This window comes from Ostrea edulis, chromosome 9 (genome assembly GCF_947568905.1).
Source record: "Ostrea edulis chromosome 9, xbOstEdul1.1, whole genome shotgun sequence".
Lineage (NCBI taxonomy): Eukaryota > Metazoa > Mollusca > Bivalvia > Ostreida > Ostreidae > Ostrea > Ostrea edulis.
In genome coordinates, this window is record NC_079172.1 from 29,690,322 (window position 1) to 29,705,949 (window position 15,628).

The 15,628-nt window shown below is 35.3% G+C and overlaps 1 protein-coding gene across 1 annotated transcript in view; it reads left to right on the top strand.

The window, feature by feature from the left end:
- The window catches only part of LOC125658961 (uncharacterized), a 105,764-nt gene that overhangs the window by 24,282 nt on the left and 65,854 nt on the right, over window positions 1-15,628 (top strand). The window contains exons 5-6 of the mRNA XM_056150133.1: window positions 3,791-3,916; window positions 11,333-12,883. Coding sequence (XP_056006108.1) covers window positions 3,791-3,916; window positions 11,333-12,883 — 1,677 coding nt within the window. The remainder of the gene's footprint in view (window positions 1-3,790; window positions 3,917-11,332; window positions 12,884-15,628) is intronic.

The window sequence follows — 15,628 nt, forward strand, 5'->3', positions numbered from 1 at the left end:
TTCTAATAAACTTTAAGATCATGATGAATCAACATTAGAACTGAAAATCAAATGCAGATCATTAGAGGACTGTAACCAGTGTCTTTCAAATTTTGGTTTCATATTATCAGTCAGTCCATCCAGAGATGCATTTTGTTCAGAGATTTTTTGGAGGCTATTCATTTACATTTTACCCATTTTTATATGCCCGTCATGAGACGGGATGTATTATGTTATATGGCGCTGTCCGTGCGTCCATCTGGCTGGCCGTCCGTCCTGGGTAATGTTTTTTAAACTTTTTTCCGTAACGGATGCATGTACAACTTTGAAATTTGGTCACAATATCTCCCTTAAGAATTGTAAGAGTGAGTGTGCATTCCAGCTGGATTGGTCCATCGTTGACCTACTTTTGGGCTATAAGTAGGTCAAACAGTTTGCCGGACTTTTTTTGTTACAGATACAGATATTGCCCTAAAATTTACACATAAGCTTCCTTTCAGAGGAATACAAGTTCAGTTTGTATTTCAGCTGGATTGGTCCGTCCATCCATGACCTAAATTAGGACAAAAAGTAGGTTAAAGTTTTCCGGACTTTTTTCGTTATGGATACAGATATTAGCCAAGGGCTTTCTCTTGGAGGAATACAAGTTTAGTTTGCATTTCAGCTGGATTCGTCCATCCTTGACCTACTTTTGAGCTAAAAATAGGTCAAAAAGGTTTCCGAGCTTTTTTCATTATGGATACAGATATTGCTCTGATATTTAGTCAAAGGCTTCCTCTTGGAGGAATGCAAGTTCAATTTGCATTTCAGCTGGATTGCTCCATCCTTGACCTACTTTTTTGAAAAAATAGGTCAAATAGTTTTCCGGGCCTTTTTCCATTATGAATACAGATATTGCCCTGATATTTAGTCAAAGGCTTCCTCTTGGAGGAATACAAATTCAGTTTGCATTTCAGCTGGATTGGTCTATCCTTGACCTACTGTTTGGAAAAAATAAATCAAATACTTTCCGGGCCTTTTTTCATTACAGATACAGATATTGCCCTGATATTTAGTCAAAGGCTTTCTCTTGGAGGAATACAAGTTCAATTTGCATTTCAGCTGGATTGGCGCACTATGACCTACAGTACTTTGGGTAGAAGTAGGTCAAACAGTTTTCCAGATTTTTTTTTTTGGTATGGTCACAGGTATTGCTCTGAAATTTAGTCACAACCTCCCTTTCAGAGAAATACATAATCAGTTCACATTTCAAACATTTCAACTTAATTGGTGCACCAAGACCTACTTGAAGGCTAAAAGTAGATTAAATGGTTTCCTGGACTTTTTATCATCATAGATATTGCACCGACATTTTGTCACAACCTCACTCTCAGAGAAATACATAATCAGTTCACCTGTCAGATGGATGGGTACACCATGACCCACATTAAGGCTTTTCTATTCAGAATGTGTGTTGCATCAATTCAGAGTGCACAATATGCTTCTCGGTTGAATTTCACTGTCCGACGGTCGTATATTGTACCGTTTGTGGTACTCTTGTTGTGGAAATGTTGTATACTATGTAAATCTCATCTTCACAAGTCAAGGTTTATTGATTCGTTACCTTGCACTAACCCTTGATATCAGTCACCATTTGAAACATGGTTTTGGGACAAAGGATGACACAATAAGCTAAAATGAAATCATCCAATGAGATTCCTTGTTTAAAATGCAAATTTGGTAAGAGGAAAAACTGAAAGTAAACATTAATGGTTTTCTCAGCATCAGGAACATTGCGTGTTGATTTTATATGTGGTGTAATGAATAATCCACATTTTCGTCCCTGTAGATGTTGTAGCTATTTATTACTCTATTTCAATTTTAAATAACTTGTTCAATCTGTTGAAACACAATCGATAAACATACTTGACAATCATTGTTTTCATGCAGCTTGTATCCTAAAATTTCATCTAATCGTTTCTTTAAAAAAATCAACTTCCGAAAATCTATCGACGGTCTCAAATTCTACAACATGTTACAGATGCCATGCCATGCATGTTTAGTTACGTTTTTGACCAATTAAAAAAGCCGTTGTCTGTTTGGCTCCATGCTATAGGCTGCAAACCAATCATATGCTCTGTCTTGAGCCCATGTTTTGAATGGTGACTGATGTCAAGAGTTAGTGCAAGGTAACGAATCAATAACCCTTGACTTGTGAAGATGTTTAAATCTGTGTAGTTGGTATTCTTATTTTGAGAAAGATTAGGTCATTTCTAGTTATTTTTTCATGACATTTGTATACATTGTGTGACGGAAACAATTTATTTGGGTGTATTGGTTTTCTATTGTTCGATAGCTAGTGGCAGGAGTGTTTAACCAAAGACTAAACACTCCAAATGTCAGTAGAGCTAGCACCTGACTAGAGATTCGAGGGGCTCAGGTTCAAATCCTGGTCTGGTCTTTTGCATTTTCTCTCTTTCTGTTACTCTTTTCATTCACCTATTGGTTGCTGGAACAATTATTATGGATTGATGACCAAAGAACCACACTTATGTTACTCGGATTTGCATTTTCTCTTAATGAGAAATGCATAATGTTGAAATTTATGTGATATTCAGCTGCTATATAATATTTCAAATCTGCCTCAGTATAGATGACACCCCCCCCCCCCCCCCCTCCAAATGGAGGCAAGGTAGCTAGTGTGGTCAGCCACCTCCCTCTCCAAAACACACTTTGCGTTATCTTTCATACACCGATTAAGCCATGCATGGTTAGCTGTCAAACAATCAATTGATTGGACAAGATTGTTGTTATTAACATGATAGAACACGTAACTGAGATGGGATACTCATAGATATACTCACAATATGTTTAGATATGAATAATGCGTACTAAAACCCTAATCTGTTACATGGAATTAACGACATTAAAATTTATTATAATTATACCCATCAATGTTTCGTTCTTTGATACTGTGGATTTCACAGCGTGTGATCCGGTTTTCTGGATCACCACACTGTGGTTTTCTGATTCCGTATCAGTATCCTCTGAAACTGATGACGTCACAATGCATCAACGCAACATTATTTGTCGAAAATATTGGCCGCGTCACAAACGAAACTGCATACACAAAACAATTTCACGGTATGTCTGTGTTTTTGATAATTTGGATTACATTTATTATTTTTATAAATGTGGATTTAAAATACGTAAGGGAGTATACAATAAATTTATCAATACTACAGTAACTTGATCCGAAGAGTTGGATCTGATGATCCGCGCCTGTCAACTCGACGTGATCCGACTCTTCGGATCAAGTTACTATAGTAATAATATTTATAGGTTATAGACTTTGTATGGGAAAATATGATGACCGAGTTTTTTGGCGCGTAGCCGGACCGAGCTTGCGAGGTCCGTTCGCGACAAAAAACGAGGTCGTCATATTTCCCATACAAAGTCTATAACCTTTTTATTATATACTTTCAATTTCATTTAGAAACTAACAATAATTTTATTTTTAACAATAACTTTATCAGTTTAACTGAGTAAAAGATGAAAAACACGAAAAATTTGAAAATTAACGGCGTAGAAATTTGATTGTGACGTAATGTTTGCGGGCCGGAATGTTTGCGGGCATATATTGTGTGATATATGCCCGCAAACTTTTAAAGAAAATAGAAGAGATGAAATTGAAAGTATATAATAAATATATATATTGACTGGACTACATTATCCTTGTGTTTGCAATATTTCAAAGTCAAGAGTGGGCCTTAACATTTGTGTTAGTCCAATATCTTGCACATAAAACTAATTAATTTTCTTGCATATGTAGCACCTGGAGGAGCCCAGGGAGTTGGTGACAGGACTGTAATGCATGCTGACAAAGAACCTAGGAGTTCTGAATTAGGTGGAAATCCAGCTCCGACAATTGGTGGAGATGGTGCCAAATCTGGATCTGGTGAGTTCATTATCTTAAAATGTTTTAGCCTTTGATATCTTACAGATAGTAATGATAGACATTTCCACATACAGTCAACTTTCGATAAACTGCCACCTTTTTGTTTTTAATTGATGGCATTATAACAAATTTGATGATTAATTGAATTTTCGCTATCTTAGGGAGAAAGAGTGACTATTCTTGTATATGTAAGAGTTATCTTTCCTTTACTTATCTAATTATGACAATGTTAAATATCTCGCATCAAATTATTCAAATTTTCTAACAAGATAAAATTAGTTTTATCATATACAGATTCTGCACTGTGTGATACGGGTAACGTCACAATAGCCAATATCAACAACCGGTCCGAAAATCCATATCACATATTCGACCGGCATTGCAAAAATGCATATCAAGCCGGAAATTATGTATTTGCTTGTATTAATCAGTGTATTAAAGTTTTTACCATAGTAAATCAATGTATCAAGGTGTCTTCTGTAGTAAAACAATATATCAAAGTTTTTTCCATTTATGTTGTTAACCAATTTTAAGTTTTTGCTGTTGTCAATCAAGTTTTTACCATTATAGTAAATCAAAGTTTTTACCATAGTAAATCAATGTATCAAGGTAGGCAATGTATCAAATATTTCTTCATCTATCTTTAAAGTGCAATAGATTAACCCGCATGTGATAAAAAGAATAGTACCATCATTTAAAAACAGCCCTCGAACCCTATATCAGATGACACCCCCCTCCCCTTAAAAAAACACTATACTGTATGCATACAAGATTTATTAGCTGTTCTGAGCCGAAGGCTCAAAGAGCTAATCATATGGCCATATGTGTGGCATGCGGTGTGCGTCAACTTTCTGGAAAAAGGGCTATATCTCAAGAACCCCTTGGCCAATTTTTGTCAAATTTGTCACAGGGTATCCTTGGCCCAAGGGCTTTTATTTGTACTAAAACTAGGGTTGTGACCCTTTAACAAGGGGAGATAATTAGGAAAATGCAAACAAAAGTAGTGGTTACTAAAAAATCTTCTTCTCAAGAACCACTGGGCAATTTATCACCAAACTTACGCATAAGGATGAGGATAGGTTGTAGATAAAAAAAATTTAAGGCATCATCCTGGGGCAAAGGGTGTGGTCTCAAGGTCACTTCAAAGTTGACCTTAAATTCTGTTTTGTTAAAACTTTTTAATATTTTGTCCTTAGTATAAGGACTAGGATCATCAAATTTTGTCAGTTGATGCATCTTAGAACCTAATATCATGTTGTCTCAAAAGTAGGTCATTGTGACCTACTTTTTGAATTTTGCAGGTAATTATTGTTAAATGGATTTTGATGCGTATCTTGGACACTTTTGAGCCTATGATCATCAAAAGTTGTCAGTTGATGGATCATGGGACCTTGAAGTGCGTCATGTGAAAAGTATGTCACCATGACCTACTTTCTAAATTTTATGGCTAATCATTTATGAATACATTTTAGGTTGTTATTTCAGATACCGAGAGGTTTAGAATCATCAAACCTTGCAAGTTGATGTGTCTAGAGGCCTCGAAACATATTTATAAAAAAAAAAAAAAAGTAGGTCACAGTGACCTACTTTTTGAATTTTGCAGACAATCAAATTTCACATTTTCAATTTTAGATGCATATTTTGGACACTATGAAAGCTAGGATTATCAAACTTTGTCAGTTGATGCATCTTGAGTCTTCATAGTTTGTTGACCAAAAAGTAGGTCACCATGACCTACTTTTGGAATTTGACGGCTATATTTTAATATTTCAGATATTATTTGACTTACAATTATCAAACTTTGTCAGTTGATGCATGTCGCGTCTTCAGAGCGTGTTGACTAAAAAGTAGGTCACCGTGACCTATTTTTGGTTTTTGACGGCTATATTTGAATATTTCAGATACTATTTGACTTACAATCATCAAACTTTGTCAGTTGATGGTTCTTGAGTCTTCAAAGTGTGTCGACCAAAAAGTAGGTCACTGTGACCTACTTTTGGAATTTGACGTTTATATCTGATAAAACCTTGTTAATTGATGAATCTTGGTTAGTGAGAATTTTTGCCAGTTATACAATGTATCAGAAGAGCGATTCTAAGCCCACGGGCCTCTTGTTGATAAGTATAAGAAAAGTGCAGTATATGATAAATAGAATATTACATGCTAAAATCCATAACGTATGACATATCAGCCCTCAGGATCCATGTCAACCCTCGGGCTGATATGGGGCCACTGGAGCTGATACATGACATACGATATGGATTTTAGCATGTAATATTCTCTATTTATCAATGATAAAACGTTTTTTCAATGATATTAAGGCTTCATTTCAATGCAATACACATGACACAGAATGTTCCAAGTTATTTAAAAACCTTGTCCGGTGTCAGAATTTATAGCGCACTGTATGGCCATTTCCTGGCAGGTCAGGCGTCATTAACTGGACCAGAATCGACTAGAATTTATCCTTTGCAGCCAAAATATCATGAATAGTCCTCTTTTTATGGACTTCTCCCTTTTAAAACAGTATATGTATACAGTGTGACCGTTGGACCGAGCGAAGCATGAAATGGTCATTGGTGTGTCCCAAGTGATAATTATAATTACGTTAAGTACGTTAAATTATGATTCATTTAAAAACGTATAATATTCATGAAATTCCCCTTGCGCTAATTGCCCAGAAACATCTAAATATTAAAGGAGGATATATGAGAATAACTACAGGATCCGACTGTTCATTTAACGCAGGGGATATAATACCATCTAACATAAACCATGCATTGTGACATCACATCTAGCCTCGACTTTTTATACACCTGCATAAAGATGCGGGTGTATTATCCTATACCGCTGTCATCCGTCTGTCTGTCCGTCTGTCCCTTTAACTTTGTCTTCGCAACTCCTCCTGAACGCTTTGGGGGATTTTGATGAAACTTGGTACAAAGAAATATCACAATGTGGAGCTGTGCATATTGCAAGGGGAATGCTGTCCAATGTTTTTAGGTCACCTGAGTAAAGATTTTTCCTATATATTTTTATGCAAAACTTTGATCCCCTATTGTGGCCCCACCCAACCCTCGGGGGCCATGATTTTTACAAAATTGAATTTGCACTATGTCAGGAAGCTTTCATGTAAATTTCAGCTCTTCTGGCCCAATGGTTCTTGAGAAGAGGATTTTTAAATGACCCCACCCTATTTTTGCATTTTTGTGATTATCTCCCCTTTGAAAGGGACATGGCCCTTCATTTGAACAAACTTGAAAGCCTTTCACTCAAGGATGCTTTTGGCCAACTTTGGTTAAAATTGGTCCAGTGGTTCTGGAGAAGAAGTCGAAAATGTAAAAACTTTACAGACAGACAGACGACAAACAACAGACGATCAGAAAAGCTCACTTGAGCTTTCAGCTCAGGTGAGCTAAAAACTGCCTTCCCCTGGTACCCCATATGTTATAATAGTATAATGGAACAGCCCTTATAGGACTAGTTTGGTCTCAAGTTTCCAATTAACAAAACTAATCTCCAAATTTAAGCTTCTTAAAATAACAGCTATCATCTATAACCATTGGAATCATTGACATATCATATTAACATATCACTATCTCTTTCAATTAAAATAAAAAACATTCCACCAGCCAAAACCCCACAATATGGTATTTTCACTTTGCAATTTCCACTACCTAGTCTGTCCTCCAGTAGGAATTCTTATTCCTTAATCCACAATGTTCTTTCTTTACTATATTTAAGTAATAAATTTCAAATTTGAAAATACATGAGGGTATGAACTGTGACACTTCATGAAGTGCATGTCGACATGAAGTGCTGCATTTCATATCCTGTCAATGCAAATACATGCTTTAATAATAATAATCTCACCAGATCCAGATTTGGCACCATCTCCACCAATTGTCGGAGCTGGATTTCCACCTAATTTAGAACTCCTAGGGTCTATGTCAGCATGCATTACAGTCCTGTCACCAACTCCCTGGGCTCCTCCAGGTGCTACATATGCAAGAAAATTAATTAGTTTTATGTGCAAGATATTGGACTAACACTCTTGACTTTGAAATACTGCAAACACAAGGATAATGTAGTCCAGTCAGTATAAATTTTAATGCCGTTAATTCCATGTAACAGATTAGGGTTTTAGTATGCATTATTCAAATCAAAACATATTGTGAGTATATCTATGAGTATCCCATCTCAGTTACGTGTTCTATCATGTTAATAACAACAATCTTGTCCAATCAATTGATTGTTTGACAGCTAACCATGGTTTAATCGGTGTATGAAAGGTAATGCCCTCATGAAAATTTGCTGAAAGATATCTGAAACAAATCTGAAACGTTGCTTACTGAAATTTTTCTTGCTGAATCAATGCTGAACATGTTTCAGTATATATGCTGAAACACCTTGAGAATTGCTGAAACATTTCTTAATTACTGAAACGTTGCTTACTGAAATTTTTCGTGCTGAATCAATGCTGAACATGTTTCAGTATATATGCTGAAACACCTTGAGCATTGCTGAAACATTTCTTAATTTCTGAAACATTCAGAGAAGTTGCTGAGACAGTCTGAAACATAACTAAAATTGCTGAGTCCCGTCTGAAACATTCAAATTGCTGAAACTGTCTGAAACTCTACAATATTGCAACAACTTAATCATGCTGAGAAAAGACAAATTCCTTGGAGATAAATTATTTAAGCTATAATCATAATACATGACATGACAATGAAATCAACCCATAATGGCTGTTCAAAATTAATTCTACGTTTAACGTCACCTCAAAACTTCAAAACCTACGAGGGAGGGAGGAAAAAAATAAACAAACAGAATTTTTAAACAAATGTGTATTTATTGAAAATCATCTAATCAGTGACCCAAAAATCAACAATTTCAAATAATAGACATTGTAGGGTTTTATATTGAAGTCCAAGTCAATTAAAATCACCCAATTTAGTGACCAAAAAAAAGTAATATGTCAAATTAAACACATTGTAGGATTGTAGGATTTGATTTTGAAGTCCAAGTCAATTTTTGCATTTTCCAAGCTAAGACTTTTTCCTTAATCTGGGTTTGTAACCCTTCTGCGAACACACCATGCAGAGGAGTGACCTGCGATAACATCATCACCACAAACATAGCAAACTAAAGGAAACTTTTGTGGAAACAGTTGCTAGACACATGTGACTCACAGTTAAAATTAAGATTATGATGACAATATTTCAAACACTTTTGTAATGACACATCTTAAAGTTTAAATTATGCTTTACTTTGTTTTGTGTTGATTTTTGTTTTGATTATACAATTTTCTATGTACCATTAATCAGTTTTGAAAGGAAGATGCTAATTTGGTGTACCACAACTAAACGATCAGGATTGTACCTTCACTTCTACAAATACAAGGCAGGGTTCTGATAGTTTAGGACGCCTTCAAATGAATTGATTAAAATATTACAGTTTTCTTTTTAGTGCTTTTAATTTTTATGATCAAATGCCTTGTACAAAGTAATTATCAATCAGTAAGTTCCGTATTTCCAATCGTAGTACAAACTGTCATGAAATAGTATGTCAGAACTCTTCAGTGTTGAGAAGGTAAATATGAAGTGGTGGCTTCGAAAATAGCCATCTTTATTTACTGTGGGATTTACACAATGTAAAGGTAAAAAATGCATGTTTCATTGTGATAGGGAGTTAATAGGATGTCTAAGGCGAGCAGTTGAAGCGGTCAAGGAATTCAGTTTAACCCATTTTAATCGCAAAAACCAGCTGAAGTTCAAGCAAGATTTCCCAAATCACTTTGTGTTACACTGGTCTGACATTCGGAAGAGGCGTCAGTCCAAATATCCAGCCTCGACGAATCTCGCTGAGATTAGTTCGGTTCAAACCATCTTTGTACGTTTTCTTTACTTTAATAGTGGCATATACTTCCATTTTTTTCATGTAAGGACCTCTGATCCAATTTTTCAGTGCGTTTCCCTCTTACGCGGGGTGTTAAAATTAAGTCGCTAAATGAAAAACCAAACCTGAATGACTACTTCAAATCCGGATTTGTTTGTTTTTTCAAAACGGCAATTTCGCCGAAACCTAAGCGCGCGGGTGACGTTAAACGTAGAATTAACTTTAGGCAGCCTTGTATAATACAAAACAAATTAACTATGCCCATGTTTGTGTCTGTGTATACACTTTAACACTTCATCAAAAATAGGGGATCAAAGTTTTGCATAAAAATATATAGGAAAAATCTTTAAAAATCTTCTTCTCAAGAACCACTGGGGCAGAAGAGCTGAGATTCACATGAAGGCTTCCTGACATAGTGCAAATTGAAGTTTGTTAAACTCATGACCCGTGGGGCTAGGATGGGGCCACATTAGGGGATCAAAGTTTTACATCACTAATAGATAAAAAAAAATCTTTAAAAATTTTCTCCTTAAGAACCATTGGGCCAAAGAAGTTTACATTTGCACGAAAGCTTCCGGACATAGTGCAGATTCAAGTTTGTAAAAATCCTGGTCCCTGGGGGTAAGCTGGGGCCAAAGTAGGGGATCAAAATTTTATATACAAATATATAGGGAAAAATCATTAAAAATCTTTTGAAGAAAAATCACGGTGCCAGAAAAGTTTACATTTACATGAAAACTTTCTGACATAGTGCAGATTTAGTTTTGTAAATATCATGGCCCTGGGGGGGGGGGTAGGTTGAGGCCACATTAGGGATCAAAGTATTACATGTGAATATATAGGGATAATCTTTAAATATGAGCCAAGGTGACTTAGGTGAGCAATGTGACCCATTGGGCTCTTGTTTAAGTTCTAACACTTCATTAAGAAAATCGATCGTATTTCGATATCAACAGGAAAAGAAATCAATTCTATATTAGTCCTTATACAGCCATTACAAAACCGATCATGATTCGATATCGATAAGATTTCGTCAGTAAAGGTATGTGATTATTAGAGTGGTACTTATCGATATCATGTTTGGTTTGTCAATATTGTATCTATTTGTGTTTCGGACATAACTCCTATGAGAGGAGAGGAGTGCACCAAAATCACTTCTATGGGTGGTCATCCTAGTTTTCAAGTGCCTTCCCCCATCCCATGTATGTTTTACTGGAACAGCCCCAAGTAAACACTTCACCAAAATAACCTGCTATACAGTATCATGAAATTAATGTGCATTTGTATTTCATGTTCATGACAGAGCAATGTTTGATTTTAGAAATATCTCTGTTGAATGCTATAGTGCACTAAATCATGAATGTATGTATGTCCTTATTAGAACTTGTTAGTAAAGTTTCCCCTACCTAGGTAGTGTAAAATGTCATAGTAACCACTTATAGGCCTATTGTTACAGACCATGTTTTAAGCTCAATATCGATAACCATATAATTGAAAAACAATTTCTATTTGTAGTGAGGAGAGGTCCACAGATACGAACCATGGCAAAAGTTTATGTTGAAGTTTTTCAATCCACAGGTGAAAAAAGGATACTGACACTTCAGTTAAAAGAGATAGAATCTTGTCTTTTTAACTATATAATGGATCGATCAGGATTTACAGACTTGTATAGAAATAAACTCAGAAAGAAAAACTTGATCGTAAAAAAGTTGATGATTAATCCAAACGATCACATTTCAATTATTATTCAAACGGATTTGAATAATGAAAATTTGGAAGCAGAACTCAAGTCTGAGCTCCATAGTTTATCACAGGAAATGGCTATTACAGCAAGGAAGCTGGAAGTGAAAGATGAGGAATGTGTTTATGAATTTCGGAATAGGTGTCACTCAAATTTCCCACGGACACTGCTACTTCAAGATGATAAAAAACCCTTGCAATTGTATGTGGTTGGGAAATTGTCAGAAGTATCTGAAGTTGGAGATAAACCTTGCACTCAATATGAAGGTGATACTTGTAGAAAGAAAAAGATATCAGGTTATATACTGTCAAAAGAACTGGATATCAGGAAAGCAGATATTTTCAGATGTTTCAATATAGATGAGAAATTGAGGGTAAGATACCCTGATGTAAAAATTGTTTTGGATGACCAATATCACATTCATGTCGAGGGCAGCAGGAAAGGTGATTGTGATGCAGTATTTACAGAATGCAGCAAACAAATAGATGCAATTTTACAAAATGGAGAGATATTACACGAGCTATCAGATGAAGAAATTTTATTTTTGGAGAAGAAGGAAGTGATGGAATTTGTAAAGACAAGGGTGAAAGAAAAACACATCTTGAGTATAACAGGCAATAAAAGTGAAGATACATTTAAAATCACACTGTACTATGAAAAGAAAGACAAACGCAAGAGTATCAGCAAGAGTATCATTACAGGACTCAAACGAAGCATAGAATGTGTAGAGGCATCATTGATTCCTCACATTTATTTGATTTTAGATAAGAAATTCCTAAAGGACCTCGAAGAAATGTTTGGGGACAAGTTTGAGTTTCTTGCCAATGGAAATGTGATGGTCACACCTGATATCAAAGAGAAATTTATTAACCATCTGAAAGCTCAGATCGAAACAGTTAGCATTCCAATAACCAATGAAAACTTTGGAACGTTTTGTAGAAAATTTCACATGTCGCATTGGCAAAAAGATCATGGGGTAAAGGTTGAAGAAAGTCGTGAAAAATGGATTGTAATAGGAAAAGTTGGAGCACCAAAATCATTTGTACAGGACTTTGACCATAAAATGAAATTACTCCGAACAAGCAAACGTAATTTGGATCAATTTCAGTTCGAAAGTATCACGAACACGAAAAGTTTAGTTGGAGAAATTGAAAGAGGGCATGAGTGCTCCATTGAGCTCTGTGATGAAAACAGCTGTAACAAACTTCAGCAAGATTGTTGGAGAAGCAAGCATGGATACACTGTCAGTATTATGAAGCAAAGAATAGATGATGTTCAGAGTGGTTTAATTGTGCGAGTGGGCTCACAAAACATAACCCCTAAAGGTAAAGTAAATGCATTTAATTGTAACTCCACTGCATATAGATTACTTAAATGAGTAATACTTTTTAAAGTTTTTTGAATCCATGTTTAGTTTCAGTTTGCAAAAATACGAGTGCTATAAATGCATTTTTAGGTCACCTTAGTAAACTCATGTGAAGTATTGCAAATGATCAGCGTCCGTTTTCGTCCATTGTGCAGTAAACAATTGAACATTGTTAACTTCTTGATAACTACCATTCCAATTCTTTTTTTAATTTGGTATGAAGGATCTTCGAGACAAGAGGGACTTAAAGTAAATTTCAGGACTCCTGCACCCCTGGGGCCTAGGGAAAAAACTGCCAAATATTGTCCACTTTTCAAAAATCTGTAAGGAAAACTAAACAGTAAAGGCCATAATGCAAACAAGTTATTTAGAAAATATAACCCATGCAAGTTATCTTTTGTCACAATGGATTACCTGTCTTTGCTCCTGTTCTTCATCAAATACTGCACGATACTCATGTAATTCAAACAGGTTATTTTAAGTTAACTTGTTTACGTTATTTCATGTCAACCCCTTCCACTTCATGCTACGTGTGCCACAGATTTTCACTGGTGCACCAAGTAAAAACACACGTTTCTTTTATTCAAAACCATGCTTAATTAAATCAGGAAAAGTATTCAAAGTCTTTGGAAAAGTGGGAAAAATCGTTAATTTGTTGATAAAAAATTCACCCAAAAATGTAATTAACACCCCATGATAACAAGTAAAATTCTACTAAGCTCTGTCTGCTTCATGCTGCCAGTAATTAACAATTGTCGATCAGAGTCTGTGCACTACATCTTCTTTTACATCCTGGAATCCCAAAATGCAATATATATCGGTGGGAAATACAAAACATAGAAGATTTTAGACAAAATCAATGACTGTAAGATCAAAAACATTAAAACTGCATGTAAATATTTGTGTAAAATATCTCTTATGTTATTTATCAAATAACGTGCTTGCATTATGATCTTGACTGCTAAATGCATATAGTGATGTAGAGTAGGAAGGCCTCTACCAAAATTGCAAATTTCTTGATCCCTGGCAGTGATTTTTTAAGGCTCATTTTGGGTCCGAATTTCAGCCCTTTCCTCTCCTAAAAATTGCCAATTTTCCCCCAATTTAGCTTGCATTTTTCCCAATAATAAAATTATGAAAGGATAGAATAGTTAAAACTTTTAGAAAGTTAAAGAAAATTAGATGTGTAAAATAAAGATAATATAATGTTTGATATGAATTTAGAACTTATTTACGATAAAATTGATTTTTCCCAATTTGACTGAAATGTCGACAATTTTTCCAAATTCGAAAGCCACAGGACCCTTGTAAAAAATGTAGAAAAATCACTGCCTGGGGTAAAGGTTCTGACTCCAAGATGGAGCCAAACTTGGTATATAGTGTTTGTGTATAACACTTCTATAACATCTTCTTTAGTTCTATTGATACTAAATTGAAACTATGTGGATATCTAAATTGAAACTAAATTGATATTTAGAATGATCAGGTAGTCCTATACCAAAACCAAAAGTGTAAATTTCATGATCCCAGGGGTAGGGGTTTTAGTATCAGGTTGGGGTCAAATTAAATGTGTAAACAACTGCAAAAATTTTCATTGAATATAATTATATTTTTTCCTTTTCATAGGAGAACTGTATTTAGCAAATAAATCAGAAATATAGATTTTTCATAATTTCATTTTTATTTTTTTTCTTGTCTTTCATATCAACATCCTCCCCCAGGAAATTTTGTAAATTATGGTAGTTATGGCTTGGGTAAATATAGAGCTACAGTACAGGCAATACATCTATAAGTTGATGTTTTTGACTAAGGATAACTCCGTGTACCCAATCAAGATATTGGACTCACGGCGGGTGTGACCAGTCAACAGCGGATGCTTGCTCCTCCTTAGCACCTAATCCCACCTCTGGTATGTCCAGGGGTCCGTGTTTGCCCTACTCTTGACTTTGTATTCATTATAGGAGTTATGAGATTGATCACTGTTGTCACGGATAACCGTGCTAGAATGTGATAAATGATAAAGTCACAGAAACAATTTACATATTTATTTGATATACAAATATTTAAGTTTCTGGTCCCGGTTTTATGGCGTTGAGCGTAAAGTTCCTCAAATGGCGTCTGGCTTAAACACGGATCCACTACACTGGTGACTGCTGTCATACGTGGATACAACACACATGTCGATGCTCCCCAAAGTGTTTGGTTTCGATACTGTGGTTACTTGGTACACACTACAAGGTAGCACCTACGACAATAAAGTCATACTATATAAACTTACACATACATACAGGTTTTCAGGTTGAAACCTTACTTTACATTATCCATAGATACTGTTACATGTATACATATATTAGTTACTTCATATTATAACAAGATACACAAAACTCTAGCAATTTTATGCATACGAGTTACACAATGTTTCTTACAGCGAAACAATTATCGCCAGTACTACACGCCGTAACTTTACAAACAGGACTACGATGAACACGGTTTTGAAAAAGGAAACCGGTATTGAAACAAGCACAAAACACAAAGTATGAATTAAGATACTTGGAAGCTTTAGGACCTTTTAACAAAGAAAATACTATATAAAAATCGTTACATAAAACTCGCCTCAGAACAAGCCGAACACGGGCAACATTTACAACAATGCCAAAGTGTCTGCAATAAAGTTATTCTATAATTGATGGCAACATTCTAGTTG